This window comes from Diabrotica virgifera, chromosome 4 (assembly GCF_917563875.1).
Source record: "Diabrotica virgifera virgifera chromosome 4, PGI_DIABVI_V3a".
NCBI lineage: Eukaryota > Metazoa > Arthropoda > Insecta > Coleoptera > Chrysomelidae > Diabrotica > Diabrotica virgifera.
The window spans coordinates 29306741-29320917 of NC_065446.1; the positions used below are offsets into that span (position 1 = coordinate 29306741).

General features: G+C 33.2%; 1 protein-coding gene across 1 annotated transcript in view; it reads left to right on the forward strand.

Moving 5' to 3' along the window:
* Positions 1-14177, forward strand: part of LOC114349351 (extended synaptotagmin-2-B) — a 179392-nt gene that overhangs the window by 162184 nt on the left and 3031 nt on the right. The window contains exons 14-18 of the mRNA XM_028299696.2: positions 288-590; positions 932-1046; positions 3798-3942; positions 7302-7385; positions 7443-7539. Coding sequence (XP_028155497.2) covers positions 288-590; positions 932-1046; positions 3798-3942; positions 7302-7385; positions 7443-7539 — 744 coding nt within the window. The remainder of the gene's footprint in view (positions 1-287; positions 591-931; positions 1047-3797; positions 3943-7301; positions 7386-7442; positions 7540-14177) is intronic.

Sequence of the window (14177 nt, forward strand, 5' to 3'; positions counted from 1 at the left end):
GAAATTTTTTGGAGTTTTGGGGACGAATAAGAAAAACATACCCCTAAATGGGAAGGGCCGTAAAATCCACACCGTTGGACCAAAATGGACAGTTGACATATGGATGGACGAGTCTTTTCCTAAGATTTAAGATGGGATTTGGCCCAATTTTCAATTCAGTCAGATTTAGAAAATCGAAAATTTCGTGTATATATAGTGTCGCATGTAGGTGTATTATGCGCTACTGGCGAGAACTGCCGTTCTCTGGTAATTTGTTTATATTTATTATATTTTTGGTATCATTTCAGAGAGTGAAGTCTAAGAAACCGGATCCATACGCTGTCTTGACAGTGGGCAAAAATCAACAAAAGAGTAAAGTAAAAAAACACACTTGTGACCCAATGTGGGAACAAGGATTTTCATTGTGTGTACCAAACCCTGACAACGACTCTCTTCACGTGTCAATTCTAGACAAAGAAAGTGACTCAAAATTAGGCCAACTAACCTACCACATTCAAGATTTGTTCCGAGCCCCTGATCTTCAACTTAGTAAAGAAGAATTTAAGTTGGTCAATTCTACTGGAAAGCTAATACTGTCTCTTCAACTAAGGGTGAGTAGGATTGCTTGCGAATGTAGATATTTGAGTAATATTAGGTTTGTTCTAGCAAACAGTCAAACTAGTCAGAAACCGTCAGCAAACAGTTGGTCAGTGAGAGAACATAATACAGTCACCAGTGCTATCCCCTCTACTCGCGCTGGTCCACTATTCGCTGATGGTTTCAAACGGTTTGAAACCATCAGCGAATAGTCGACCAGCGCGAGTAGAGGGGGTAGTAGCACTGGTGACTGTATTATGTTCTCTCACTGGCCAACTGTTTGCTGACGGTTTCTGACTAGTTTGACTGTTTGCTAGAACAAACCTATTATATACCTACACATAATTATTTTTAGATCTTAACACATGATAAATTTGAATGTGAGGATAGTGAATCTGATTCGGGGAATGAGGAAGATGATATTTCAAGAAAATCATCAGTGAGATCATCCTCCAGAATGCAAAGATCAAGTAATTATATCTTTTATTATTTTATGCTTGTAAGAAAAATAATAATACAGTGGAACCCCGATAAGTCGGCCTCCGATAACCCGGAAGTCCGGCTAACCCGGACAGATTTTCATCAGACAAAACAAACATTTTTCCACTTTGACTGAGTTTTTTACCAAGAAATAAACAATAGTGTATACAACTGTACGCAATTTAGATGTACTGTGCATATGTCTTTCATGTTTTTGCAATAATTATAATCGAGTTTATCTGTAATAGTCCATATGTGGTGAGACCTCTCCCGTCTGAAAAAATTTCTCATTCCGGTTTCTTTGTGGATTCCTATTTAAAAATGTCCCCTTTAAACAAATCTGAAGGGTGCCGGGCGGAATTTTTGGGCAGAAATTGTTTAAACAATTTTTTAAACAAATACAAAAGATCACGTTTTTTGCCCTGGAACATATATTTTTAGATTTTTTGGGTCATTCTAAACAAGAAAGGTATCTTGTAATTTTTCTTAAAAATTGATAGTTTTCGGGTTATAGGCGATTTACAATCTGAAAAATGCGAAAATAAGCATTGTCGAGGCTTAAAAACTCATATTTAAATTAGTATTTTTGAGGTTGCCAGATACTTAAATTGAAGATTAAACATTCAGCTTCAAGATTCTGAAGAGTGATCGCGTCTAACCTTAATTTATACCGTTGTTTTTTAATTGTTAAATATGCGTGTTTATCCGATTTTTTTGCCGGTGGGGAGCACTCTAATTCAAAAATCTCCTATTTTCCTAAGAAAAATATTTTTTCTAGATTCTTTGGGATATTCTAAATAAAATAAGTTTGTTGACATTTTTCTCAAAAGTTAATAGTTTTAAAGTTATAAGCGATTTAAAATCCGAAATATGCCAAAAAAACGCATTTTCGGATTTAAATCGCTTATAACTTTAAAACTGTTTAAAAATTTGAGAAAAATGTCAAGAAGCTTATTTTATTTAGAATATCCCAAAGAATCTAGAAAAAATATCTTTCGGGGGATAATTGGACATTTTTGAAATAGAGCGCGCTGCACCGGCTAAAAAATCATATGGACATGCATATTTAACAATTAAAAAACAAGGGTTTAAATTAAGGTTAGACGCAATCACTCTTCAGAATCTTGAAGCTGAATGTTTAAACTTAAATTTAAGTATCTGAGAACCTCAAAAATGCTAATTTAAATATGAGTTTTTAAGCCTCGAAAATGAGTATTTTCGCATTTTTCAGATTTTAAATCGCCTATAACTCGAAAACTATCAATTTTTAAGAAAAATTACAAGATACCTTTCTTATTTAGAATGACCCACAAAACTTAAAAATATATGTTCCGAAGCAAAAAAACGTTATCTTTTGTATTTGTTTAAAAAAATTGTTTAAACAATTTCTGCCTAAAAATTCCGCCCGGCACCCTTTAGATTTGTTTAAAGGGGACATTTTTGAATAGGAATCCACAAAGAAACCGAATCAGAAATTTTTCCAGACGGGAGCGGTCTCACCACATGGACTATAAGTATACCATATTTTATTAACTTTCAAATTCATATTGTATACCAGTCACCCTATGTGTGGACAATAGGTGCAAGTAAGGGTAGATAAGTTGGACTAAATATTTACTTTGTCAAATACTACTGACAGGAATTCCCAAATGATTGCCGGCATAAGCAATCTCCAACTTACTGACCAACAGCTTGGGATAGCAGGGTAAGTTGAAGGGCACCTTCTTATCCTAAAAATGGAAAATAATTTCTAAATGCGGACGAAACAGAAATCGGTTAACGGCATGGAGATGCATAAGGCAGCAGGAAACCAATCCTTAAAGAGCATCGCTAGTTAATCATCATGACTAACAAAAACATAACCAAGCACTCTACTGATCATGGAACTCGGAAAACAAGATGCGGCAGAGGAGGAAAATCAAAAGACTGCATGCCTCTCCGGTCGTCTAGATGCGAAAACCTTGCAAAGTACTTAGCGACTTGGAATGTAGCAAGTCTACATCAAGCTGGAAAGATACATAATGCCGTTAAAGAAATAAAAAGACTGAATGTGGACTTCCAATGGTCTGAATTATTTGGAAAATAATCATAAATGTACAACATTAATGAGTATTTCTTATAAAAAATTATTTTATTTCGGAATTTTTATTAAAAGTAAAAAATTGAGTATGGTTCAAGTGGAAATCTTTGGGACTGCGCATTTTATTAATGAAATTAGATATGTCTCAGACACTCCAGAAGCCGTTAACGATAACATGTTTTAACATCGCATTAATCATTGTAAATTAGTCGACGGATATTAGTACAGTGAAAATAATAAGACGAGAACTGGACGATAATGATTATAAAGAATAAATTTAAAGTTTTTTCTATTTTAATGACAAAAAAAGCAATCTCTTAGCAGAACCCAATTCAAAATTATTTTGCACATCATATTTGAAACATTATTTGGTTGAAAAATCTCATTTTTGTTGGCAAAAAATATATTAATTTGTCTGGACTAAATTACAGTTCTGTTTATCTTAAAAGGGATATGTTACTATCAACATTCACACAGTGCTGCCAAACTGAATTTTGTTATTTTGGGTGTAAATTTTCCCACCGATCACCGAGGGTACACTACAATGAACTGTACTGAAGCTGCATGGCTGCATGTCAGTGGTGTATTATTCTCTCACAATACCACATAAAGTTTACAGCTTCTATTTAAATGTTTTAATCTAGTAACCTTGTCTTTTTAGTATCTACCTCAAGTAATAGTACTCCTCCTCCAAAAACACCTACCCAACCAGAAACTCCAGTTTTTGAGCGTGAGGTTGAACCATTCGTGAGAAAAGAGAGTGTTAGAGCTTCACAGACGTCAGTCAGGAGTTCCAGTTTTAGAATGTAAGTGAAAAATAAGTAAACACAGGATGTTATACAGACTGTCTAGTTTTAAATTAGATATACGCACTATACATGGCAACACTGCTTCCCCGCTGCCCACCTAATGCGCTTGATTCGCGCCGATTCATTAAGTCATTCGTCATTCTACAGTGACGATGCAACTCATTCTCATAAGCAATGTTGCCGCTTTTTACCGTAACGTTTTAGCGCTTCCTTCATTGGGGTAAACTGTTTTAAAACCTAGTCTGAAACCGATTGCACTCTCAACTATATTGTTATATCATATCGGCAGCGTAAAAGCACGGGTATTCGTCCAAGAGGCGATTCGCCTGAAACTGGTTTTCAACTAGTTTTCAACTGTCATTTTATAATATTTGCGTCGTTTGCGCTGGACCTTAGTTATAGGTTTCCAGGTCTTCATTTGTTCTAATTCAATAGTTTCTGGTTATCCTATCAACCGCTGTAGGTACCATATATTTTTCTAAGTATTTTGCGTTCAAAGATCTCTATAATATGAAATAATTAGGAATGAAAAGCTTAAAAATCCGTAAATTGTAGCCATAAGTTTTCAGATCTAAACGAAATGTTTGTAACTAACAATGTAAAACAAAAATAAGAGTAGGACATTTGACAATAGAAGACAATAGTTATAAACACAGGAATCCGTCAAGGCGATTCACTGAGCCCTTTCATATTTAATTTAATAATGGACAATATAATAGAACACCTTCCCAGGATAGCTGGATTTAAGATGGGTAATACATTCTTTATTGTCGTTTGCTACGCTGACGATGCTGTCCTTATCGTCGATTCTGAAGACAATCTCCAAAGCCTACTGCATGCATTTAATACTAAAACTAAAGAACTAAAATATGCTCATCAACACCGAGAAGACTAAGCGCCTAGTAATTTCCAAAGAACCGATAAGACGAAAGTTAGAAATTTACTCCAAAACTGTGGAACAGGTGAATAACTTCAAATATCTTGGAGCGAAAATCTCTCAAAAGAGGTCAGAGAACAAACAATGAAAGCTGCTATAATTTAGGGATTCCTGAAAGAAATCGTATGGAAGAACAAAATATATATCTAAATACTGAAAGCAAAGTCAAAATATATAAGACAACAATAAGACCTATTATAACCTATGCGGCAGAAACAAGAACAGACACAAATAGAACGTTACAAATGATGAGAACAGTTGAAATAAGAACACTAAGAAGTATACAAGGCAAAACTCTACGTGACAGAATAAGAAGTGAAGACATCAGACAAAACTGTGGAATACAGGACATAGGAAGGTGGGTCAGACAGAGACGAAGATATTGGAATAAACATATAAAGAGAATAGAGGACAGCAGACACGTTAAAAGCGCAAAAACGATTAACCCAGTAGATAAAAGACCACAGGGTAGACCATCAAAACGATAGCGAGAATGCTGGACCTCATCGTCTGGGAAAGACTTGATAGCAATGAACAGGCAGTAGTCTACTAGCATAATCGATCATGCTAGAAAGAAGAAGAGGAACAAAATATTCCACCCAATGAAAGTAATAATGATTCGCAATTTAACACAACACCCAATAACATAATCATTTTAAGAAAACAAAATAGATTACATAGGTTCCAAGTACATACTGATCTGTTAATTCAAATCGTAATATACACAGTGAGTGTGTAATTTGGAATAAATTCAATATCTCAAATACTATTTGTTTTTTTTAAATTGCTTAGACCCGTCGATTAGTATTTTAAATTGCCATTTTTGACATAAAATAATAATGTATATAGGGTGTCCCAATTTAGAGATATGACGTCATCGTTGATTTTCTTAAATGGCAACACTGTCATTTTGATAGCTACCTATTTTGATAGGGTGTGTAAAGTTATACATATTGTCCTTTTCATGATCATTTTTCAGTGCGTAACAAATGATAGGAAAAAGGGCAAGTCCGTGATAATACACATTTATGACATTTATTCTAACATGACATTTTAGTTAAATCTGACAGTTGTCACATTTTATTTTCAATTTGGAATAAAAACAAATCAAATGTGTTTCTTGCATTTATAAAATGGTATTTTCTTTGATTTGTATAGTCTTATAAATTATACAGATTATATTTGTAATATTATTATCTAATTAAAAAAAAATATTTTTTTATTATGTCGCCATCTATCGACAACTAGAATAACTAGAATAAATGTTATAAAAATGTCACCGACGAAATGTAATCACCGACGTGCCTTTTTTTCTGTCACATACAATTTAATGCGTTAGAAAGAAATCGAAAAACTGACGCACTGAAAGATGATCATGAGAAATACTGTAACTGCAAAATTTTGTCCCAATTTAGAGATATGACGTCATCGTTGATTTTCTTAAATGGCAACACTGTCATTTTGATAGCTATTTTGATAGGGTGTGTAAAGTTATACATAAGAGCAAAGTTTTAAATTTTTATTCCCTACCATTTACAAGATAATAAAAAATAACAAAGTTATGAAAAACAAGTACCTAATCAAATTCATAATTGAATTTGATTATTTCAATTAAGCAAATGCTCATAATGTTGCCAATTGACTATTTGACAATAATTGTGGGCAACATTATGAGTATTTGATTAATTGAAATAATTAAATTCAATTATTATTTGATTACTTGTTTTTCATAACTTTGTTATTTTTGATTATCTTGTAAATGGTAGGGAATAAAAATTTGAAATTTTGCAGTTATGTATAACTTTACACACCCTATCAAAATAGCTATCAAAATGACAGTGTTGCCATTTAAGAAAATCAATGATGACGTCATATCTCTAAATTGGGACAAAATTTTGCAGTTATGTATAACTTTACACACCCTATCAAAATAGCTATGAAAGTGACATTGTTGCCATTTAAGAAAATCAACGATGACGTCATATGACACCCTATATACATTATTATTTTATGTCAAAAATAGCAATTTGAAATACTAATCGACGGGTCTGAGCATTTTTAAAAAAAAAAATTAGTATTTAAAATATTGAATTTAGTCCAAATTACAGACATAACACTTTGTTATTTTTTATTATCTTGTAAATGGTAGAGAATAAAAATTTTAAATTTTGCAGTTATGTATAACTTTACATAGCCTATCACAATAGCTATCAAAATGACAGTGTTGCCATTTAATAAAATCAACGATGACGTCATATCTCTAAATTGGGACACCCTGTATACATTATTATTGTATGCCAAAAAGGACAATTTGAAATACTAATTGACGGGTCTGAGCATTTTTCAAAAAAACGATTAGTATTTAGATATTGAATTTATTCCATATTACACACTCACTCTGTATAATACTCTTTTTTAGGAAACCAGAACTGGGGCAACTGGAAGTAACACTATTTTACAGCGCACCTAGACAAAAACTAATTGTGACTGTTCATAGACTTCAGTAAGTGTTTTAATTCTGAAATTGTAATTTTACTTTATGATCGGTACTTCTTTTTAGGAATCTACCTTTAAAGGATCCAAGTAATATTCCCGATCCCTATGTCAAAGTAAAATTAGCTGCTCCCGGAGCCCACAGAGTCAAGAACAAAACCAAAGTATGTATTTCGGTACATTTTTAGTATACTAAATTATTATCTTATTAAATACACACACTGGCAAAATTAAAGGAACACCTTAAAAATGGGTCATGTTTGATGTCTCGTATTTCCTAAACCAGTTGTCCGATTTAAGTGATTTTTTTAGTATGTTATAGGCTTATTATTTAAGAATATCGGTGCAATAATATTGTTGCTAGACAGATAAATGTCATTTTATACCGGGTGTAACAATCATACTGTGTTTTTTCCTTAAAGTTTGGAACACCCTGTGGAATATTCCAGCACATATAAAATATTGAAATTAAAACTCAATTGTAGCCATAGGCTTTCTTAACATTTTCTTTTTTGATTCATTTGCTTACGTTGGATAACAAAAAAGTTAGGTACTTTAACAACTAGTCATGTTCTTCATTAATACAGGGTGTTTCTAAATAAGTGCGACAGGGTAATTCTGCATGAAAAATTAATGACCGTTTGCTTTATAAACATATGTCCGCACATGCTTCGTTTCCGAGATACTGGATGTTGAATTTTTTATTACAAACTGACGATTTATTTATTGCTCTAAAGCCGGTTGAGATATGCAAAAGGAAATTTGGTAGGTTTTAAGAGGTAGTCATTACGCATTTTTTGGCATACAATTAAGAATTTTATATTGACCATTGGCGTACATACGGGTATAAACATTTTAGATATATCCCGTATGCACGCCAATGGTTAATATAAAATTCTTAATTGTATGTCAAAAAAATGCGCAAAAAAAACTTTCTCTTAAAACCTACCAGATTTCATTTACTTATCTCAACCGGTTTTAGAGCAATAAATAAATCGTCAGTTTGTAAGAAAAAATTTAACATCCCCTATCTCGCAAACGAAACGTTTGCAGACATAATATGGTTATAAAGCAAACCGTCATTAACTTTTCATGCAGAATTACCCCTTAAAGTTTGTCGGACTTATTTAAAAAAAAACACCCTGTATTGATGAATAATATGGCTAGTTGTTAAAGTACTTAACTTTTTTATTATCCAACATAAGCGAATGAATCAAAAAAGAAAATGTTAAGAAAGCCTAAGGCTACCATTTAGTTTTAATTTCAATATTTTATATATGCTAGAATATTCCACAGCGTGTTCCAAACTTTAAGGAAAAAACACAGTGTGATTGTTACACCCTGTATAAAATGACATTTACTTGTCTAGCAACAATATTATTACACCTATACTGCCGTCCTCGAATAAAATGCGGTATGTGCAGCCAACTTAAAACCGAGAAATCGGCTCTCAAAGTTTTCTCTCAGGACTCTATATGTTTTGACAACTTTTTAACGCAAATCATGTTCTAATGATAGTTGAACATTATTTAAAAATATATTCTTAAAAAAATAATGTTTTTATCAAAGCTGTAAATAAAAGTCATATACCGCGTTTTAATTGAGCAGCGGACATATTACTGGATCAGAAATAGTGCCGTATCTGCATTTTAATTACAAATAGGATTTTTTATAAGGAAGGATAGTTACCAAAAAAGAAAAATAAATAGCTTATAATTGTTTATTATATACGCAAAATACCTACATGTCATATATGTTCAAAATACGAGGTCGCAACACGAGTCTCGGTAAAAACGCGGTAAATGTGCTGTGCTCAATTCAAACGCGGCAAGTACAAGATACTCGCTAGCACATACCGCTTTTTAGTTGAGTACTCTGTAGATACCGCATTTTAATTAAGCAGCTATTGAAACTTAGCACATACGGCATATTCCAATTTGTTTATTTTGGTAGTAAATAAAATGATACGGCTTTCAGACATTGCAGAAGCATAAATAAGGTCACAAGGAAACCACATATAGCAAAAACTCAATTTTCAATTTTTTTTCAGATACCGCGTTTTAATTGAGGACGGCAGTATATTCTTAAGGTACTAGTACACTTTAGAAGACCAAAAATAAGCATTCTTTCAAAAAATTTTTCTTCAGAAACTTTATTAAAAATGAACATAAAACTTTTTGCATATTAATACCTAACTCTTAGAAAATACAAAAAATATGTATTTTTTCATTTATGCACGTACAATAATATTGTAGCGGGCGCCAAAGTCGAGGCCTCGAAAAAAAGTAGTTCCGATGGCGGACAGTTAATCTCAGGATTGGGATCTCTGAAACAAAAAAATCATACTGCATTTGAAAAAGGAAGGTTTCTTACGTGACAATTTACCACCGCTAGTGAAAAATTCCGCAAAACAAAGATTTTACAAAATCGCTCGTTTTCTTTCAGTTTTTCATGGTTAAAAAATATTTATTTTTTGGTTAAATTGTGGTAAATTGTCACGTATACCCTATTCCACGAACATACGCCTGTTTTGGATTATTTCGACAACGAATATTTTACTGTGCAAAATAAGAAGAACGAAAGTAAATTGCAAATTACATTGTTGTTTATTGGAATAATTATTAGCGCCATTTACTTTCGTACTTCTTAGGTTGCACAGTAAAATATTCGTTGTCGAAGTAATCTAAAACAGGCGTATGTTCGTGGAATGGCCCATAAGAAACCTTCCTTTTTCAAATGCAGTACGATTTTTTTGTTTCAGATATCCCAATCCTGAGATTAACTGTCCGCCATCATTTTTCGAAGCTTCGAATTTTGCGCCCTCTATAATATTAGTGTACGTGCATAAATGAAAAAAGGTATATTTTTTGTACTCTCTAAGCCAAGCCGCACACCAAAGGAACATGAAACGAAAAACATGAAACATGAAACGAAAAACATGTTTCATGAAACTAAAACACTGCTAAACAAATCTCAAAGTCCGCCTACCAATGAAACGAGTGTGATTCATGCTCATGACACATTTTTATTTTCGGAGAGTTTCATAAATGGCCGGACGTATATTTGTTTAGCAGTGGTTTATTTCCATGAAACGTAATTTACGTTTCATGTTTCTTTGATGTGCGGTGGGGCTAAGAGTTAGATATTAATATGTAGAAAGTTTTATGTTCATTATTAATAAAGGTTCTAGCAAAATGTACTAGTACCTTAAATAATAAGGCTACAACATACTAAAAAAATCACTCAAATCGGACAACTGGTTTAGGATATACGAGACATCAAACATGACCCATTTTTAAGGTGTTCCTTTAATTTTTAATTTTGCCGGTGTGAGTATATAACGACATAATTTATGGAAATAGAAAAATGGTTAAATACCAACTGTAAAGTGATAAAATAGGCGAGTGCATGCTACGGAGATAAAAGTGTGGCGGAAAGGAAAGCAAGTAGGACACCAGAAAGTAAAGTGGTGTAAGTTAAAGGATAAAGATTTGGCAGAAGTCTTCCAAGTGTGGAATGCTGGAAAAAAGGAAAGGTTTGAGGAAAAAGGTACGGTCAATGACTGGTAGGAAGCAAACAGCAAAGTCGTGTAACGAGGGGGAGAGGAAGTGCTAGGAAAAACATACGGTAAAAGGCTTCCTAGACACAAAGGAATTTGTGATGAAGCGAGGAACTGCAACAGAAGGTTGGGGAGAAGAGGTATGGCAGATCCAAAGAGAGGAAGATAAAGATACACTCACCGGCACAAAATTCCGCCACCCAAAATTTTTTATTAAGTTTGACAATTTATAACTGTATTATTTGTACTCCGATTTTCAAGATTCTTGCATCAGTTTGTAGGTACACGTATTGTTATCATTTAGTATTATTCCGGTAACAAAAAATTTTTGCTTAGATTTCATTATACCGGGGTGAATGAAAGCATTGTATTTTCTCCTAACTTTAAAAAATTCTGTGGAAATATTGGGGGGCTGACTTTGTTACATATGTACTCCTTTTGTATTATCCTTGAGATATCCCCAAGATTTTGTTTTTTGAATTATCCGAATATTCTTTTTCTTGTAATGGTATGGGAGCCCAAGCGGGGATTTTTGCAGTTACTCGAGCGCGTCAGATTAGCATATGGGGAGAAACCTGGTGCCCTGCAGATGTGCCTCTACCATATATTGGCTCTTAACACAGGGGAGTTCGTGAAGGGGGGCCCGAAAAAAATATATCCTTAAAAATACTCGAAATTGTCAGAAGATAAGGTAAGTTAAGTACAACCAAAACAGTGTATATTTCAAAAATCTGACGATTTGAGCGATTTGAGTAAGGAAATCGGCGAGTCAAAAAGTTTCACAAAAAAAGTGAATATTTCGCGAAATGAACGTCAGATCGAAAAACTAAAAACTACGTTTTCAATATTTTTCATAAATCCATCGAATGATACCAAACATTACCCCCACGGAGAGGGGTGGGGGGTAAATGTAAAATTTTAAATACAAATCCCGTGATATTTCGCAAAATTAACATCAGATCGAAAAACTGAAAAATACACTTATTCAGTATTTTTGAAAAATATATCGAATGATCCAAACAGGACCCCCCAAGTAGGTGGGGTGGGGGGTTACTTTAAAATCTTAAATAGGAGCTCCAAATTTTTATTGCAGATTTGGATTCTTTACGTAAAAATAAGCAACTTTTATTCGAAACATTTTTTCGAATTATGGATAGATGGCGCTATAATCGGAAAAAAATTATTGTTGGAAATTGAAAATTAAATTAAAAAATGGCAAGTACCCACTAAAATGGAAAATTTTACTTAACTTTTTTTGGTTTTAGGACCTAATAATCACAACCCAATAGGTCCCCACAGCGCTCGAGTGACTGAACATTTAGCATACTTTGCTCCCCTATCATAAAAGCTGTAAATAAAAACACTGCTTTGAAGATTTATTTAATTTAAAAAAATCAAACGCACTAAAATTAAGAACACAAAACAAAATTAACAACAAAACAAAACAATTCAATAGCGGTCATGTCCACCTCTCGCAGCAACAACTGCTCGCAATCTGTTTGGTATCGAATAAAGATGTGTTATCCTTGCCTGAAGAATAGCCCGATATTCCTCTACCAGGGCAATAACTGTACTAAATTTTCTGGAGGCCTAGGATGACGGCGAATAGCTATTTTTAATTCATCCCATACATGCTCAATGGGATTGATATCTGTACTGCATGCGGGCCAAACAAAATTTTAGTAATGCCTCCGGGATAATATGACAGGACTATGAAACATAATCACCTCTTCAATTTTTCCACAGAATTTGTTCAAGTTAGGAGAAAATACAACTCTTTCATTCATCCCCGTATAATGCCATGTAAGCAATTTTTTTTGTTAACGGAATATCAAACGATATCAATACATGTATAGAATAGAATAGAATAGAAATATGCTTTATTGTCACTGAAAATTTTTACAATTTTATGGACAAAGCTTACATACAGTCAAAAGAAAAACATAATATAAATAACAAATAACAACTACAATTTACTAAAATTAGATAAATCGTCAATAATGTACAGTATAAGATATAAAAGCCAAGACAAAAACAATTTATTGCAAAATATATATAAATTACAAATTGAACATACAACAAATAAAATAAAATAGGTACAACATAAGGAACTGACAAGTTTATGCTACTGCGCATGGAACCCAATTTTCTTAGTTATTCATTAAGAAATTCTTCTATTGAATAATATGGTCTTTTGGATAGATAGGCTTTTGCCATTTTTCGGAACTTAGGGAAAGATGTTGCAGATTTAAGTTGTAACGGAAGATGATTGTACAGTTTCTTTGCGGAATATAATATAGATTTCTTTACTAACTCAGTGGATGGAATCGGTAAATAAATATCAAAGATTGAATTTCTGGTGGAGTAAAGATGATTGGGCCTTGATGGAAAGACATGAAGGTGTTTACGAATTAAACAAACTGTTTCTAGAATATATAAAGATGGAAGTGTTAAAATTTCGTGATCTCTGAAGTAACTTCTGCAATGTGTAGATCTTCTGAGGCCAAACAAATATCTTATTGCTCTTTTTTGCAATCTAAAAATGACATCAAATTGAGCAGCTGTACTAGAACCCCAAAAAGGAAGACCATATCGAAGATGAGACTCGAACAACGAAAAATATGTTATTTTAGAAGATGCTAAATTGAGTTCCCTTGAGGCAGATCGTATTGCATAGCAAGCTGAGGCGAGTTTCTTACTTAACGAATCGATATGAAGTGACCATTTGAGGTTGCTGTCTAAAAAAATACCAAGAAATTTTACAGAATCAACGGTACTGATCTGGCTGTTATGAAGTGGCAAAGGTTGAAGAACTCCTTTATAGGATAATGCTACTGTTTTATTTACGTTAAAAGAGAGTAAATTAGAGTCAGACCAGGTCTTTATCGACAGTAGATCCGAAGTTATAGTTTCATGAAGAGATGCAATAGTTGAGTTGCTCCAAGTGATACTGGTATCATCAGCAAAAAGAAAAATTTTCCCATTGATTTTTAAATTAGTGATGTCATTTATAAAGATAAGGAACAGTATAGGACCCAATACTGAACCTTGTGGTACTCCACATACGATGTTTTTGAGACTAGAGTCAGTATCATTTGCTCTAACTAGTTGTTTCCGTACCTACAATGTACCTACAAACTGTTGCAAGAATCTTGAAAATCGGAGTACAAATAATAAAGTTATAAATTGTCAAACTTAATCAAAATTTTTTAGTGGCAGAATTTTGTGACGGTGAGTGTAGAA